The sequence below is a fragment of the Perca flavescens genome, chromosome 9, assembly GCF_004354835.1.
Source record: "Perca flavescens isolate YP-PL-M2 chromosome 9, PFLA_1.0, whole genome shotgun sequence".
Taxonomy (NCBI): domain Eukaryota; kingdom Metazoa; phylum Chordata; class Actinopteri; order Perciformes; family Percidae; genus Perca; species Perca flavescens.
In genome coordinates, this window is record NC_041339.1 from 9,230,485 (window position 1) to 9,247,313 (window position 16,829).

The following is a 16,829-nucleotide window of genomic DNA, read 5'->3' on the forward strand; positions in this document are numbered from 1 at the left end:
AGAGATAAAATTCATCACCTTTTGCCCTCAACTTCTAACAGTTCACCTTTAAATGCAGGACCGCTAGAAAGAACGACTAGTCCTGACATATACTTAGACTGCTTTTATCCCATAGACCTTCAACAATTAATGTTAAAGATATCCTCGGCTAAGCCATTTACCTGTCTCGTAGACCCCATCCCAACGAGACTACTCAAAGAAGCGTAGCCGTGGTTAACACTTCATTACTAGATATGATCAATATGTCCTTATTAACAGGTTATGTACCGCAGTCATTTAAAATAGCTGTGATAAAACCTCTTCTGAAAAAAACCACCCTCGATCCTGAGGTCTTAGCAAACTATAGACCTATATCTAACCTTCCCTTTCTATCCAAGATCCTTGAGAAGGTGGTTGCTAATCAGTTATGTGATTTTCTACATAGCAATAGTTTATTTGATGACTTTCAATCAGGATTTAGAAAGCATCATAGCACAGAGACGGCACTGGTGAAAATTACTAACGACCTTCTAACTACTGCAGACAAAGGACTTGTCTCCATTCTTGTTTTACTAGATCTTAGTGCTGCATTTGACACTATTGACCATGCAATCCTGTTGCAGAGATTGGAACACTTAGTTGGCATTAAAGGAATTGCTCTAAGCTGGTTTAAGTCCTATTTCTCTGATCGATGTTAATGATAAATCCTCCAAGTACGCTAAAGTTAGCCATGGCGTTCCATAAGGCTCAGTGCTTGGACCAATTCTATTCTCCTTATATATACTTCTTCTTGGTAATATTATTAGGAAACAATTAACTTTCACTGTTATGCGGATGACACCCAATTATACTTGTCAATCAAACCAGACGAAACTAGTCAGCTAGCTAAACTTCAAGCGTGCATGAAAGATATAAAATCCTGGATGACCTATAATTTCTGATGTTAAACTCAAACAAAACTTAAGTTATTGGGCTGGGCCCTAAACACCTCCGAACCTCATTATCTAAAGACATAGCTACTCTGGATGGTATTGCCCTGGCCTCCAGCACTACTGTCAGAAATCTAGGGGTTATTTTTGATCAGGATATATCCTTTAACGCCCATCTAAAACAAACCTCAAGAACAGCCTTTTTTCATTTTCGTAACATTGCCAAAATTAGGAATATCCTGTCTCAAAACAATGCTGAAAAGTCCATGCATTTGTTACTTCCAGGCTGGACTATTGTAATTCCCTACTGTCAGGTTGCTCAAATAAGTCCCTTAAGACTCTCCAGCTGATCCAGAATGCTGCAGCGCGTGTTCTCACAAGAACTAAGAAAAGAGATCATATTTCTCCTGTAGTAGCTTCTCTGCATTGGCTTCCTGTAAAATACAGGATTGATTTTAAAATCCTTCTCCTGACCTACAAAGCTCTAAATGGTCAAGCACCATCATATCTAGAAGAGCTCCTTCTATTGTCCCACTAGAGGACTGCGCTCCCAGACTGCAGAGTTACTCGTGGTACCTAGAGCCTCTAAAAGTAGAATGGGAGCAAGAGCCTTTAGTTATCAGGCTCCTCTCCTATGGAACCAGCTCCCAATCTGGCTCCTGTCACCTCATTCAAGAATGAACTTAAAACTCTTCTATTTGATAAAGCTTATAGTTAGGGAGTGAGGAGTTGCAGTGTCCACCTAACTGCCCCACCTGCTTCTCTTCATAATTGTTAGATTAATAATATATAACAAAAGTAGAGGGAGGCAGGCCAGCACAGCCCGATCCGGCAGGGGAGAGTTCAAAACCCGAACATGCTACCTCTCCTTATGTCCTGTCTCTCTTAGTTACGCTGTTATAGTTTTAGACTGCCGGGGGACTTCCTTCCTTCCTTTGACACACTGAGCTGCTCTCTCCTCTCCCTTTCTATTACCATTTGTGTGCATCCCGTCCCAGAAATGCTTGTTACTAATCCTAGCTTCTGGGGAGTTTACTCCCCGGAGTCCTTATGTTTTTTCACCCAGCGTATTTCCTTGGAGAACGTTGACACCAAGATCCTGGTTGCAGCTGTCGCCGTGGTCCTGCTGAGCTCAGCGGTGCCCTGTAATGTCATGCTGCGTCCAGCTGAACCCTGCTGCTTCCTGTTAAGTCCATCCATGCTCTGCTGGGCCACGCTACATCCTGTAACGCCCTGCAGCGCCCTGATATGACATGAACTACTACAACTACCATTTGAAGTCACTGTTCCATTATTAATTTGATTATTATCGCCACTGTTCATCATATCCCCAACCGGCCCGTCAGACACCGCCTACCAAGAGCCTGGGTCTGTCCGAGGTTTCTTCCCAAGAGGGAGTTTTTCCTCAGCACTGTCGCACTGCTTGCTCTTGAGGGAATTACTGCAATTGTTGGAATTGTTGGGGCTTTGTAAATTATAGAGTGTGGTCTAGACCTACTATATCTGTAAAGTGTCTCGAGATAACTCGTTATGATTTGATACTATAAATAAAATTGAATTGAATTGATGTCTCAGTTGCTCTAAACAACAATTCAGCGTGCCATTGTTTCTATCAATTAAGTATTTTGCCAAATTAAATATGGCCACAACAACATGTGTCTTCTGTGGCTCTGGAGGAGCTTTGTCAAGTCTTAGAAAATTACCCTGGTGTCATCAAGGTAATCTCAGTTAAGACCTGGAGACCACAAAGTCTTATCATCCTTGTTGGAGTCACTCAACAAGCTAGCTAATACCCAACTGAGTACAGGCAGGCTGTGTACAGTAATCAAGTTGACTGATCAGAAAAGTGACATCGCTGCATATCCATGTTTTATAGGGCCAAACTAAATCAGATATTAGCATATTAACACAGATATTAACACATTATTTTATTATTTGCTATGATTGGTGGACACAACTAAATTAAATATTTAAAAAAAAATTATTTGGAGTGAAGTGAGGATACTGGCATTAGTAGGGCAGGTAGGGCATTTGCGGTGCCCAGGAAGGGAAACACCTACTTTACTTCTGTGAAATGGAACTCATTGTTTAAAAAAATTGCATTCAACACATTTTGGGTGTGGCTGTTATGACTGTAAACTGCTTCTGAATGCTAGAATGGAAAGGTTGACAGATGTAGCAATAGTAAATAAGGGTGGCGTAGCTTAGCAGGCAGAGCTATGATCAAACCCAAAGTACCAATACCTGTATGTGTCCTTAAAGGGTGCAAAGTTTAATGAGATTGAATAAATTTCATCTATAGTCAACAGGTTGTCATCATTTTGTGTCATTACTAATTTATTAAGGACTCAGCATAATCTGTATTAGAGGTAAGAATCACTTCATCTGATGTTTAAGAAGCCTTCAGACAGTGATATAACCCTTTTTTCATCTAATTTATTTGATCGATCACTTTAAGATTTTTTTTTTAATAATTCTAAACTCTTGTCACATAGTTCTGTCAGTAATGTTTTGTGGAGTAGCTTCTTAGTCATCTTTATACCATTTTATCCTGTGGTCAGCCTTGTTTGTTACCGATAATTCAGTGTTTCCCAAATACAATAAAGCATAATGCAGGGAAATGTACAAACTGCATTCCACCTACCTGTTATGAAATTCATATATCTCTGGCAGGTTGCCAAACAGCACATCCCTTCTTTTCCCAATGGACGGGGGGATGAGGTGGCTGAGCTCTGAGTTATCCAGCTCTGTAAAATAACCCTGGGTAGAAGATTGAGGAGGAAAGTAGAATAATGATTTATTATAATTATGCAGGATCTATGCCAGGGTAATGTTAAAAGATAAAGATAAATAAATAAATACTAGTTGATACAAGTTGGGCCGATTTCCAGTTTAACCGGTCCGGTGTACAAGGCTAAACCGGTTTAAATTTATGCTAATCGGCTGAACCGGAATACAGTATATCACTATAGCCCTATTTGCACAATTGCACGATTAGTATCAATATAGATATAAATATAGATATAAATCGAAGTCATTATTGTTTTTGCTCTGGTTTGTTATTATTATTATTCGTCTTCCACCGCGTCTCAAATTGCCATGAGCTGGAATGAGCTAGAAACACAAAATTGGCCCAATAACTGGAAATGTGCATTAGATTCCCAAGAAATATGAGCCCAGTCAACCTCATGGTGGCACTGTAATTAATGATAAAAAAGTGATTTTTCACACCGTAAGTCCAATTGTCCTGAAATTTCACACATATGCAGCTCAATGTGTTCTACAAAAAAGCCTCTTGGACCAAAAAGGTCTGCCATGGTGGATATTTTGCTAATTAGCATAATGTGAAAAACAGTAAAATTAATAGAACTTTGTCAATTTTGATTCTATAAACACAGCCTTGTAGGACTGGGATACATACTTCTACTATGAATGAGCAAGATTGGTGAAAATACATGACTGCCATCAATCAAAGAATTTTGCAAAGGGCAGGGCTTAGCAGGAAATTGGCCATAACTCACTAACGCTTAGTTAGTAATCATTATGCAATTTGTAACATATATTCAGTCCATCTTCAGGTATAGGCTTACCATAAACGCCTGCCATTATGGTATTTAGCTAATTTGCATAATGTGAAAAACAATTAAATTAATAGAACTTTTTCAGTTTTGATTGTATTAAGACCAAAATTGGTGTATGGCCTTGTGGGACTGAGATACACATTTCTACTATAAATGAGCAAGATTCGTCACAAAACATGGTCGCCATCAATCAAAGAACTTCCTTAAGGGCGGGTCGAGCAGGAATTTGCCTATAACTCAAGTTCTGCTATAGCAATCCTGTCTAAAATTGATGGAGACATTTAACACCACGGGCCCTATCTTGCACCCAGCGCAATTGACTTTGTACACCAACGCATGTATCATTCCTATTTTGCACCCTCCACAGACTCACATAATAAATTAGGGAATGAACTTGCGCTCCCTGGGGCGGTTCAGCAAAAAGAGTAGGTGTATTCTGGCGCAAATGTCCCCTAGTGCTATTTTGCAGTTTCAGAAAACAATTCCGCCGCACAGACCAGATCCGATTGGTTTATTGCACATTACACCCAAACCACACCTATGAGTAATGTAGCTACTTAAGACCAACCAATTTGCGTCGGCCGCAAGAGTCATTTATCCCGCCGGTATAATAGCAACAGCACCCGAGATCCACCCACAAAGCGTTTGGCGTTTGATACTTGCGTTTCAGATCATTAAAATAGGGCCCCACAACATGTAGTATATAGGAATTATGTACTTAACAAAAAAGTGTGAAATAACTGAAAACATTTCAAAAACAATTATATTTTAGATTCCTCAAAGTAGCCACCCTTTGCTCTGATTACTGCTTTGCACACTCTTGGCATTCTCTTGATGAGCTTCAAGAGGTAGTCACCTGAAATGGTTTTCCAACAGTCTTGAAGGAGTTCCCAGAGATGCTTAGCACTTGTTGGCCCTTTTGCCTTCACTCTGCGGTCCAGCTCACCCCAAAACATCTTGATTGGGTTCAGGTCCGGTGACTGTGGAGGCCAGGTCATCTGGCGCAGCACTCCATCACTCTCCTTCTTGGTCAAATAGCCCTTACACAGCCTGGAGGTGTGTTTGCGGTCATTGTCCTGTTGAAAAATAAATGATGGTCCAACTAAACGCAAACCGGATGGGATGGCATGTCGCTGCAGGATGCTGTGGTAGCCATGCTGGTTGCAGTATGCCTTCAATTTTGAATAAATCCCCAACAGTGTCACCAGCAAAGTACCCCCATACCATCACACCTCCTCCTCCATGCTTCACGGTGGGAACCAGGCATGTAGAATCCATCCGTTCACCTTTTCTGCGTCGCACAAAGACACGGCAGTTGGAACCAAAGATCTCAAATTTGGACTCATCAGACCAAAGCACAGATTTCCACTGGTCTAATGTCCATTTCTTGTGTTTTATTGGCCCAAACAAATCTCTTCTGCTTGTTGCCTCTCCTTAGCAGTGGTTTCCTAGCAGCTACTTGACCATGAAGGCCTGATTCACCCAGTCTCCTCTTAACAGTTGTTCTAGAGATGTGTCTGCTGCTAGAACTCTGTGTGGCATTCATCTGGTCTCTAATCTGAGCTGCTGTTAACTTGCGATCTCTGAGGCTGGTGACTCGGATGAACTTATCCTCAGCAGCAGAGGGGACTCTTGGTCTTCCTTTCCTGGGGCGGTCCTCATGTGAGCCAGTTTTGGTGTAGCGCTTGATGGTTTTTGCGACTGCACTTGGGGACACATTCAAAGTTTTCTCAATTTTCCAGACTGACTGACCTTCATTTGTTAAAGTAATGATGGCCACTCGTTTCTCTTTATTCTTGGTTCTTGCCATAATATGAATTCTAACAGTTGTCCAATAGGGCTGTCGGCTGTGTATCAACCTGACTTCTGCACACACAACTGATGGTCCCAACCCCATTAAAAGGGAAAAAAATTCCACTAATTAACCCTGACAAGGCACACCTGTGAAGTGAAAACCATTTCAGGTGACTAACTCATGTAGCTCATTGAGAGAACACCAAGGGTTTGCAGCGCTATCAAAAAAGCAAAGGGTGGCTACTTTGAGGAATCTAAAATATAAGACATGTTTTCAGTTATTTCACAATTTTGTTAAGTACATAATTCTATATGTGTTCATTCATAGTTTTGATGCCTTCAGTGAGAATCTACAATGTGAATAGTCATGAAAATAAAGAAAACGCATTGAATGAGAAGGTGTGTCCAAACTTTTGGCCTGTACTGTACCAAGTTTCTTTAAAATCCGATAAAGGGGGCGAAATCGTGGGACTTGCTTGAATCTATTGTACTGATGAAACAGGTGTTTGGTTGGTTCTATAGAGCATTAACCCATCTGAAGTGGTTGTGCTCAGCTTTGTGAAGCTACAAACCTGCTCAACTCTGCTTGCGGCTTTGACTTTGGCGATTTGGCATCTGCTCAATGCTGCTTTCTGCTTTTTGGCGATTGGGCTGCTTCCCAAGCCTGCTGTAGCTCAGGCGGTAAAGCATTTGCCTAACATTCAGAAGGTTGGTGGCAAAGTGTATGAACGTGAGTGAAAGGTACCTGTAATAAGTGAAAGTGCTTTGAGATGCCGAAAAAAGGGTTTGAACACACAAATTGCCGCTTGTGGCTATATTTATTATTACGTTGGTTGCTACAACAAACGCTTAATGCTTTGGCTTATGACACAGTGACAGTGAGGCCCAATTTAGCTCACGATACATCCAAAGTAGTAAGTTACCATATGCAACACTTGAAATGCAACGGTGCATCGGTAATGTATTATCTTATTGTTAATTATTAATTTCTGTCTAAGCACAACATTTATCGCAACTATATGACCTCCTGATAACGCTAACTCAGTAATACAGTGTGTAATACAGCACCATAAAGAAAAGACCTTTACGACAGCAGGTGTGGCAAAACACTACCACTTTTGTCCAAAGCGGCCGCTAGAATTAACACAAACTGAAAGTTACAAACAGCTCCTTTAGAGGGAAAATTATATATGACCCTGCCAAATCACAGACATGTCGATTCGCACAGGACTAATTACCACAGGACATTGGTGTTCGGCGAAATATGGAGGGTCATTTTTTCTTTACAAATTACAGACATGGCCTATTCGCAGGATCAATATCAACCCAGGTAACTATTTGGCCCGGGCGGGGGGGAACAGGGAGCCTGGATCAGCCTGCTGGGGAAGCTGTTATAGCGCGCAGAACGACTGGAGCGACTGCAACAGTCGGCAACAAAACAAAATGCCGGAGAGCCCAAAAGTCTGGGCATTCATCTTACATGTGTCTGTGAATAAATAACTATCATTTGCATTTAGGGTAGACGGCAATCAGTTTTTGGTGGATGACCACTTTTTTGGCGCTAGCCAGCGAACTGAATCAATGAGCTTCTAGGGATGTAGCAACTTGATGTAGCAACTCCCCGCTACACCTGCTGTACTGCGCATGCAGGAGACACACACACCCGCTGACACATGCACAGTAAGTCAATAAGTCCTGCCATTTTGCCCCCCTTTTTCATATTTTAATGAAAATTGGCACTGGGTTTTTGTGGTGTTTTTGGTGCCACCTATGGGTTAAACTCAAAATTTGCATAGGCCTATTCCTCAAGATGAACTGAAGATATGTTATAAATATGATGATTGGTCAAACTGTTAGTGAGTTATGGCCAATGAATTTAATATGAATTATTAAATTGAGTGTAGCCATGGTTTTTCCCCAGTCGTGTTCCTTTATAGTAGAAATGCGTATATGAGTCCTGCAAGGCTGCATACCAATTTTGGTGTTGATAGAATCATAATTGAGAAATTTTACAGTTTTTCACATTATGGAAATTAGCAAACAATCCATAATTGTGATAATTGTTTGTAGAGCACATTGACCTGGACCTGGAGAAATTGCAAGTTAATCGAGCTCACAGGGTGAGGGGTGTGGCTTTTCAAAGTTATAGCACCATCATCAGGCCAAATGGCATCATATTTAATGGGAAGTACATCGACATCACTTGTGGTGACAATTTCCATGTCTCTAACTTGAGAAAAGGCCTAATTTAGCATATAATGCTAAATAAGCCACACCTACATGCACCAATCAATATGACACTTCAGTTCCAGGGGTCTCATTTATAAACGTGGCGTAGCACAAAACAGGGTTGAAAATGTGCGTACGCCACTTCCACGTAAATGTTGTGAAACAAAAAACAAACTTGATGGGAGAATGTGCGGTCAGACTGCAGAGAATAAATGGGAATAAGATTACTCATAATATTTTCTAATATTGATGCCTCACACACATTCTTTCACTCCATATCATCCACATTACCATGAAGATGAAATCCAGCAGTGTTATTTGCGCTTGTACTGAGTGATAACTGTTCCATAAACACCTCCAACTCAAATCTTAAATAAAAATGTGTTCTTAATATTTAATCGGCACTGTCTCGCCGTCACATTGTCAGCTACAGAGCGCAGGAGGAGGGGATGGCCCGACTGCATGGAATACAGGATACCATTAAATACCCTACCCTTAGATAGCTGCAGAACACAGTGTAAATAACAAAATATCTGTCTTTAAAACTGTGCATATATCATTAAAAATGTCAAAGTCTGAATATACAGCCGTTAAAGGGGTGATAGAATGCAAAACCGATTTTACCCTGTCATAGTTGAATAACGACAGTTTGGTGGGTAAATAGGACATACATAGAAGCTCAAAGTCCCACTGACACCCCTTTACTATGAAAATTTCATATTTTGAAACTGCCACTGAAAACGGGCGAATCCCAACAAAGCTGGAAGTTGACGTCAACCTCCCAAAAACCGGAACCTTTGTCAGCCCATGTATTAAGACAACGGTCACGCCCCAACATTTACATAGGCTACACAACTGACCTGAGATCAGGTAGTCTTCCAAATCTAGGTCGCGCAGATCTCTGCTATTCCATTACAAAATTCACTTCTGAAACTTTTTTATGCGAGAAATCAACTATGCAAGGCTCAAATATGGGCCATTTTACGAAAATGGATGGCTAATTGCAAATTTTGTCCAACTGTGTGTCGGAATTCAGCTGCCGGTGCTGCTTGTGTTGCTGCCTCGCCGCCCGACCTGCCTTCCTTCACACACCCCGGCCTGCTCACGACTGGCAGTCCACAGCACTCCATACCCGCGCAAAGTCACCGGTTTTTGGATAATGGACTACTAAACGCTGGTGCTCTGACAGAGCTCCAGGGCCTGCAGCTCCCCTCTTCCTGCTAGCTAAATGCCCGGTGTGTGTGAGTGAGAGCACGGTCAGCGAGCTTGTTACGCCAACAATCTGTTACCACAGGTTCCAGTTCATCTTTTAATGTGTGTAATTATAATGTGTTGAGTTATTTAAACAAACGATTGGGGAAATAAACGCTGCTTGTCCGCAAGTCTCATTGATAGAGCCTGCGGCTGGATGTAGCTCTATCAATGAGAGCTAGCTCCTCCTAGAATTCCTCTGAAATTCACAAATATTCATTAACTTGAAATCGGACACCATTGTTAGCTTTATAAGACATTTAGGGAGATGTTGTATAAGTGGCGTGATGAAATTCAAACTGTAAATATACAGAAATTACGCCAAAAATGAAGCTAACTATGCGTGATTTGTAGCTAGCTACACATAGCTAGGATTGAAGGGACAGTCACAGCTAACGAAACCCCCACTGTAAATACTGCAGTGAAGCTGTGCGTAATGCTGCATGATGGCACTGCTGGCCCTGCAGGAGGACTACACTAATGGAAGAATCAGGAGAAAAAGAGACTTCCATTCAGGACCATGACAATGACTGGCTAATATTGCCGTCTCATTTAGATTTTCTAAAGCTGAGCTCTTGGATCTATGTACTGAATTGGGTCCAGTATTCATCTTCAAATTACCATATTTGGAAGAAACTATGATGTTCAAGTTCCTTTCCAAAAAATCACATTTTTGATAATTAATAGTAGCCCCACCATGTGGCTAAAACCTACATGAAGAAAAGTGTGTTTGCCTATTACACTTTATTTCATCTTCAAATTGTATCTCGGGGTGGGGGATACCACTATGATGCTGTGTTGGCAAGGTGTTAACAATCACAAATTGTTGTAAACATATAAATACTGCAGTGAAGCTGTGCGTAATGCTGCATGATGGCACTGCTGGCCCTGCAGGAGGACTACACTAATGGAAGAATCAGGAGAAAAAGAGACTTCAGGGACCATGACAATGACTGGCTAATATGCCAATTTAGATTTTCTAAAGCTGAGCTCTTGGATCTATGTACTGAATTGGGTCCAGTACGGTGTAAGTTCCTTTCCAAAATCACTTTTTTGATAATTAATAGTAGCCCCACCATGTGGCTAGTTGGGCTTATATTTCTTGGGAAGCAAATGCACATCATTTCCAGTCATTTGGCCAAGTTTGGTGTTTTTAGCTCATTCCAGCTCACGGCAATTTGAGCCGCATTGGGAGATGACAAATAATAATAAAGCGAAGCAAAAACAATAGGGTTTTACCCTTTTAGGGTTTGAACCCTAATAATAACAAATCTAAACAAAAACAATAGGGTTCTACCCCTTTGGGGTTTGAACCCTAATAAACTGGAGGAGGAGGGTCTGGCTAGTTCACATAGCATTTCGAGATGAGAGAAAAATCTGCTTTGGTTTATTGGCATTTCATTAAACCAATCAAACTCGTCATGGGTGGCTCTAAGCGCTGCACGGAGCCCCGGTGCTGCTGGAAAATAGCCTCGGGAAGGAACTTGTTTTGGTGGAACATGTATACGTTCAAAAGTTGTTTTAGAAATGCAACAGAAAACTCAGATTCTACAGATAAATAACGTCATTGTTTTTTTCAGCTAGCTAGATGTCTTGAAATCAAGAAAGCTAACTAGCTGAATCAACCAAATCAAGCATTGCAGCAAAAGCGACAGTCCTCTCATTCATTTGAATGTGAGTAATTTGTTTATGCTGTGGTGGTTGGGAACGCAGAGGATGTCGAAAAAAAAACAGCTGCCTTGCGGGGAAAAGTTGAAACAGAATCAAGTTTTGGAGAAATGCAACCCAACGTTAGGCTGTGGTGGCCAATCACGTTAGCGATATCAGACAAAACTCAATTAATTTGGCCTTGTGCACCACTGTTATGATAGGTCTTGCATCCTGGTTAGTTATTAAAAGTAAATGTTTTTTTAATCTGGTGCGGACAGACAATCTCGTAGGACCCAGCAGATTAACAGCATGATTAAATGCTAGAACCATGACGACACAAATGGGCCAATTAAGTAACACTCCCACACCGTCGCACAACTCTGCCCTAATCGCAGCAACTCCTCATTTTGTGTGAATGCAGCCTTAGAGCTGGTCAAGATGGAACTACTTTATATACTGCTGGGTAGTTGAATCTATAAAACTGCATCATATTATTACAATAGCATCACATTGCTCATATTTACTATTTTTCTCTCTTAGGAGAGAAGGGAAACATCAAATGGAAATACTCAATTACAGTTACCTCAAAATTGTACACAAGTTATTCCACCTCAGTCTTAAATACATATGACTGTTAAGTATTGATGTTAGTGTAAATCAATCTGTTTTATTACAACATGGGTTTTATTTAAAAAAAAAAATAAAACCTGTGTTAAAACACGAAAAGAGACATTACAGTCCACGACCAAATAAGTTGTAAACAAGCCAACACTTTATACGAAGGTAAAACACTGTTATTGTACAGCCGGCGAGAAACTGAATGAATATAACAAATGACCAAGACTATGAAAACAATACCAAAGTGGTAATTTATGGTCCTTTAATCAGTATTAAACGGGCATGTTCAACATTCAAAAACAGTATTAAGAGCAGAGATCAAGGACTGCAGAGACAAATTCAAATAAACAGTGTAGGATTGCAGATGTTTTGAATTTAAAGTGACTATATGTACATTTTAAATGTTACTGAAACTTAGTAATTTTCCATCTGATGATCATATATTACCTGTAACAGCAAACGAGACTAACAGTGAAAAGAACGCTATTTTTGTATAGTTTTTATTAATGCCTTTGCCCGGGTCCGATTTTTGCCGAAGTCACAAAATGATTTTCGGCAGGTAGACGGCGCTACAAAGCACACATTCTGAAGGGTCACAGATTTCGGCATAACACAAAGCCTGTGTTAGTGAAAATGTAGGTAAAAGTTGTTAGTGAGTATCCAGCCAGGTAAAAAGTAGCAGGAGTTTTCTTTATATAGGCCTGCTGTAGTTATGGCTGATACTGGGGCAGGGCCATCACAGAAAAGAAGGAAATTAAATGAAGAACAACTAAAAGCTAAAAGGGAAAGTGAAAGACAACGGGCGAAATCCGAGGCCCACTGTCGGTCGGGCTTTCAACAAATGGAGACAATTACGGGATTGTAAATGATTCAAAACCGACTTCAAATTGGCCTTCAGGTATGTAATATGTCTATTTCATTCATAAAATAACTTTAGATTGCGCAATGTGGTTGTACGTCAGTAGCTGACAAATTTTTGACTAAATTATGCCCCCCTTCCATTGAGCATGGACGTGTTATTCCTTTTAGTCTGTGTTTGTGTTGGCCTACTATTTTCTTTTCCCTTGTCCCCCTGTACTTGTGTAAAGCGTCCTTGTGTTTTTAATGAAATGCGCTATATTACTCTAAGTTATTATTATGTTGGTTGCTACAACAAACTCATATTACTTTGGCTCGTTACACAGTGACAGTGATACCTTGTTTAGCTCATGATACATCCAAAGTAGGCAAAGTAGGCAAAGTAGTTACCATTTGCAACACTTGAAATGCAACGATGCATCTGCAACGTATTCTCTTATTGTAAATGAATGATTTTATGTCTGAGCAAAACATTCATCGCAACTATATGACCTCATAACGCTAACTCCTAGACCTTTAAAGTGTGGTAAAAACACTAGCGCATTTGTTCAAAGGGGCCGCTGAAATCAACACAAACTGAAAGTCACATATAGCCACTTTAAGTAAGCCATGATGCAATGTAAATTGGGTAAGAACATTCTAAAACCAGCAGTCATACTGTACCTCCATGATGCTTTGTAGTTCCTCCACATATAGCCTCTCTGTTTCAATTAGCTCAGTCATGATGTGTCTGCAGAGAAAGAGGAAAGAATGAGGTGATTTCTAACAGAGCAAATCATAATAAAACCTCTGTGGCAGAATTCCTCCCCAAAAAACATTAATTTATTCATCCATCCACTTTTGCTTTGGAAGGGATCTTAATGCAAGCTGACAAAGAAAATAATAAATCAGTAACCAGTATTAAATATATAGCAGAAACTACCCTCTCATTAAGAAGGAAGTGTTTTGTGGGTATTTGATTCAGCATTGCGATCAGACCTCATCAGGATTTGTCTCCCAACGAACAAATATGGCACCATTACAAAAGGACAACGGAAACTTGCAACTGCAAGAGAAGAAGTTGAAATAACGTCATTGTTTTCTTGTTTACCGGCCCAGTTTGACTCACATACATTTAAGTTCTTGCCATTTGGCCTATACATTCTTCCAGTTAGTGCAATTTAAGAAGAGCCTAATTTTTGACCAAAAACTAGACAAAAAACAAAGTACAGGGCTAAGCACTCAGGTTCACCATTCCTTCCACTATATTTTATGTTGCTTCCTCTAAATTGGTAATTGCATTCTTAATATTTAACTAAAGGGACTTCTTCACCGTGTGAGTCAACAGGAAATTGAACATTAATGTCCAACTTTCATGATTTGCTAAATGAATGCTGTTGCAATTCTTTCACCTAGAGAAAGTCAACCTTTTAGTCATATTAGCGGCACGGCTCTAGGAATGGCAATGTTGGTTTGTTTGTCCAGACTGGAACACTATTGGAACTAAACTATTGGATGGATTGCTGTAAGATTTGGTACAGATATTTATGTGCCCAGAGGATTAATTATAATGATTTTGCTGATCCCTTGACTTTTTGTCTTTTTTCTTAAGTGTTTAATGCAGAATAGTTAATAGTAACTTGTTTCATCGCTCTGTTTAAGGTCAAAGAACACAGCTTGAATTCTATTAAGACAAACTTACCGTATTTTCCGGACTATATGTCGCACTTTTTTTCCTACTTTGACTGTTCCTGCCAAAGTAGACTTATATATCAAAATATATATAATTTAACATGTTTTTAAATGTTAATTTATACTGAAAACATTACCGTCTACAGCCGCGAGAGGGCGCTCTAGACTTGTGACAACTAGAATTCTGCTCCTAAAGACAACTGAGAAAGAAAAGAGATAAACTGCAGGTAGTAAAATATGCAGCCAAAAACGGTAATCGAGCAGTAGAAAGAAAGTTTGAAATGAGGGAGAAACTTGTGAGGGACTGGCGAAAAAGTGACTCTTATTGCAATGAAGAAATCAAAGAAAGCTAATCGGCTAATCGCGGGCTGAAAGCAAGACGGCCAGAAGTGGAGGAATGAGTCCAACAGGTGGGTGCTTGAACAACGTGCTGCCGGGAGGGGCTTGTCAAGTTATGTCTCCACGCCCTGCTAGTTGTTCTGTGTGCTATTGTATAGCTGAATAACTGTTAATGTGTTACGTTTACATACCGGACACCTGCCGTATTCAGCCTGTTGTTCTGTGTGCTATTGTGTAGTTGACAGATGAAAAAGGCTGTTTGTGAAATAAATTTCTAAATAAATGCGACTTATATGTTTTCTTCCTCTTCATGACGCATTTTTTGAGTGATGCGACTTATACTCCAGAGCGACTTATAGTCCGAAAAATACGGTACATACAGATCAGTTACCTTCCACTTCAATCGTTGCTTTGACATTGTCCACATTGCTTTCTCATTTTACAGTACTAGTACTGTACAGTGCCCGTTGAAAACATGCTTGTTCAAAACAGGCCAGTTACGTGGCCTGTGGTATTGCTGCTTGCACATTTCTTGAGAACTGCTCATACAAACCACTTCAAATTCACACTGAACTTCATGGGGTTCTGAGCAATACACGTGCCACAACATAGTTATGTCACACACAAGTCATCGTTCTACACTTCACAGAAGAAAAAAAAAAGACTTTACCATTAGGCAAGGTAGGCAACTGCCTTGCATCCCCAACTAAAAGGGCCCAAACAGCTATAGATTGTAAAATATGTAATATGTTACTCATTGTACCCCAAAGTAATTTACAGAAGGCCCTCAGAAAAAGAAAAAAAATGCAACTCAACTGTATACTACTGACGGTAACACTTTATTTGAAGGGGTGTGCATTGGACTGACACGACACGTCATAAACATGAAGAAGTCTTTTTGAATGTTCATGACTGTTGTCAAAAAGTGTCATTCGTTAAATCTTGACACTTTTGCTTAACACAGTAGCTAGTAGTGTTTAACCTGTGAAAAACATGATGGACTCTTCAGAAGAGGTAATTATCTTGTAATTTTCATGTCTTCTTTGTCTCCAAAGCTGAATGCTACTGTTGTCCTTTCTCAGTGGTGACTTAAAATGCATCACTCGAGATTCTGTAATTGAATGTTGAAATACAGAGAGTTTTGTGGAGCGAATAGGCTTAATTAGCTTTGTATCAACTCATTTGGCAATGGCTTGACAGTAACAGACCTTCATTAATATAAAATTGTTGCACACTATAGCTTAAACAAATAAAACTAAAACAATTTAATTTTAAAGTTTGATTAGACCTGCCATGACATATTTCTGACAGGTTATGTTGTCTAACTTAATGTGAAGTTGTCATAACAAAGATATTGATAGATTATACTGTATTATACTTAATGTGAAGTTGTCAAAATGCAGAGATTGTTGTCTTTGTTATTGTCAAGTTGTCATAACACAAACATCTCAAACAATGCTAACTTTGCATTAAAAGTGTCATCATTTACCAGTGACACCTAAAGACAGTTAAACGTAAATTACAACTAACTAAAGAAATTCACGTAAATGGACAAAAAATTAAAAATGTAAATGAAACAAAATATTTAGGTCTAGTACTTGATTCAAACCTTGGTTTTAAAAGTCACATAAAAAAAATTGGTAATAAATTGAAATTTAATTTGATGAACTATAAACATATTAGAAATTCATTAACTACAGAAGCCTCAAATATATACCTCAATACTAGGAATGTTCCACATCTTCTGTATTGCATGTCTAGTTGGTCTCAGGCCTGTAAAAAATCGTTAAAATTACTTGAATCATTATATAAACGGGCCATAAGAATTCATGATAAAAAGCCTCGCCAGTACCATAATTGTAAAATTCAAAGTAAATATAACATTTTGAGTTTTGAAAACCTCATTAAATATAATCAAATTTCTGCTCTA

General features: G+C 39.6%; 1 protein-coding gene across 1 annotated transcript in view; it reads right to left on the bottom strand.

Annotated features, from left to right (window-relative positions):
* The window catches only part of mcf2l2 (MCF.2 cell line derived transforming sequence-like 2), a 210,835-nt gene that overhangs the window by 86,699 nt on the left and 107,307 nt on the right, over positions 1 to 16,829 (bottom strand). The window contains exons 15-16 of the mRNA XM_028587646.1: positions 13,553 to 13,619; positions 3,553 to 3,668 (exon numbers count right to left, since the gene is read on the bottom strand). Coding sequence (XP_028443447.1) covers positions 3,553 to 3,668; positions 13,553 to 13,619 — 183 coding nt within the window. The remainder of the gene's footprint in view (positions 1 to 3,552; positions 3,669 to 13,552; positions 13,620 to 16,829) is intronic.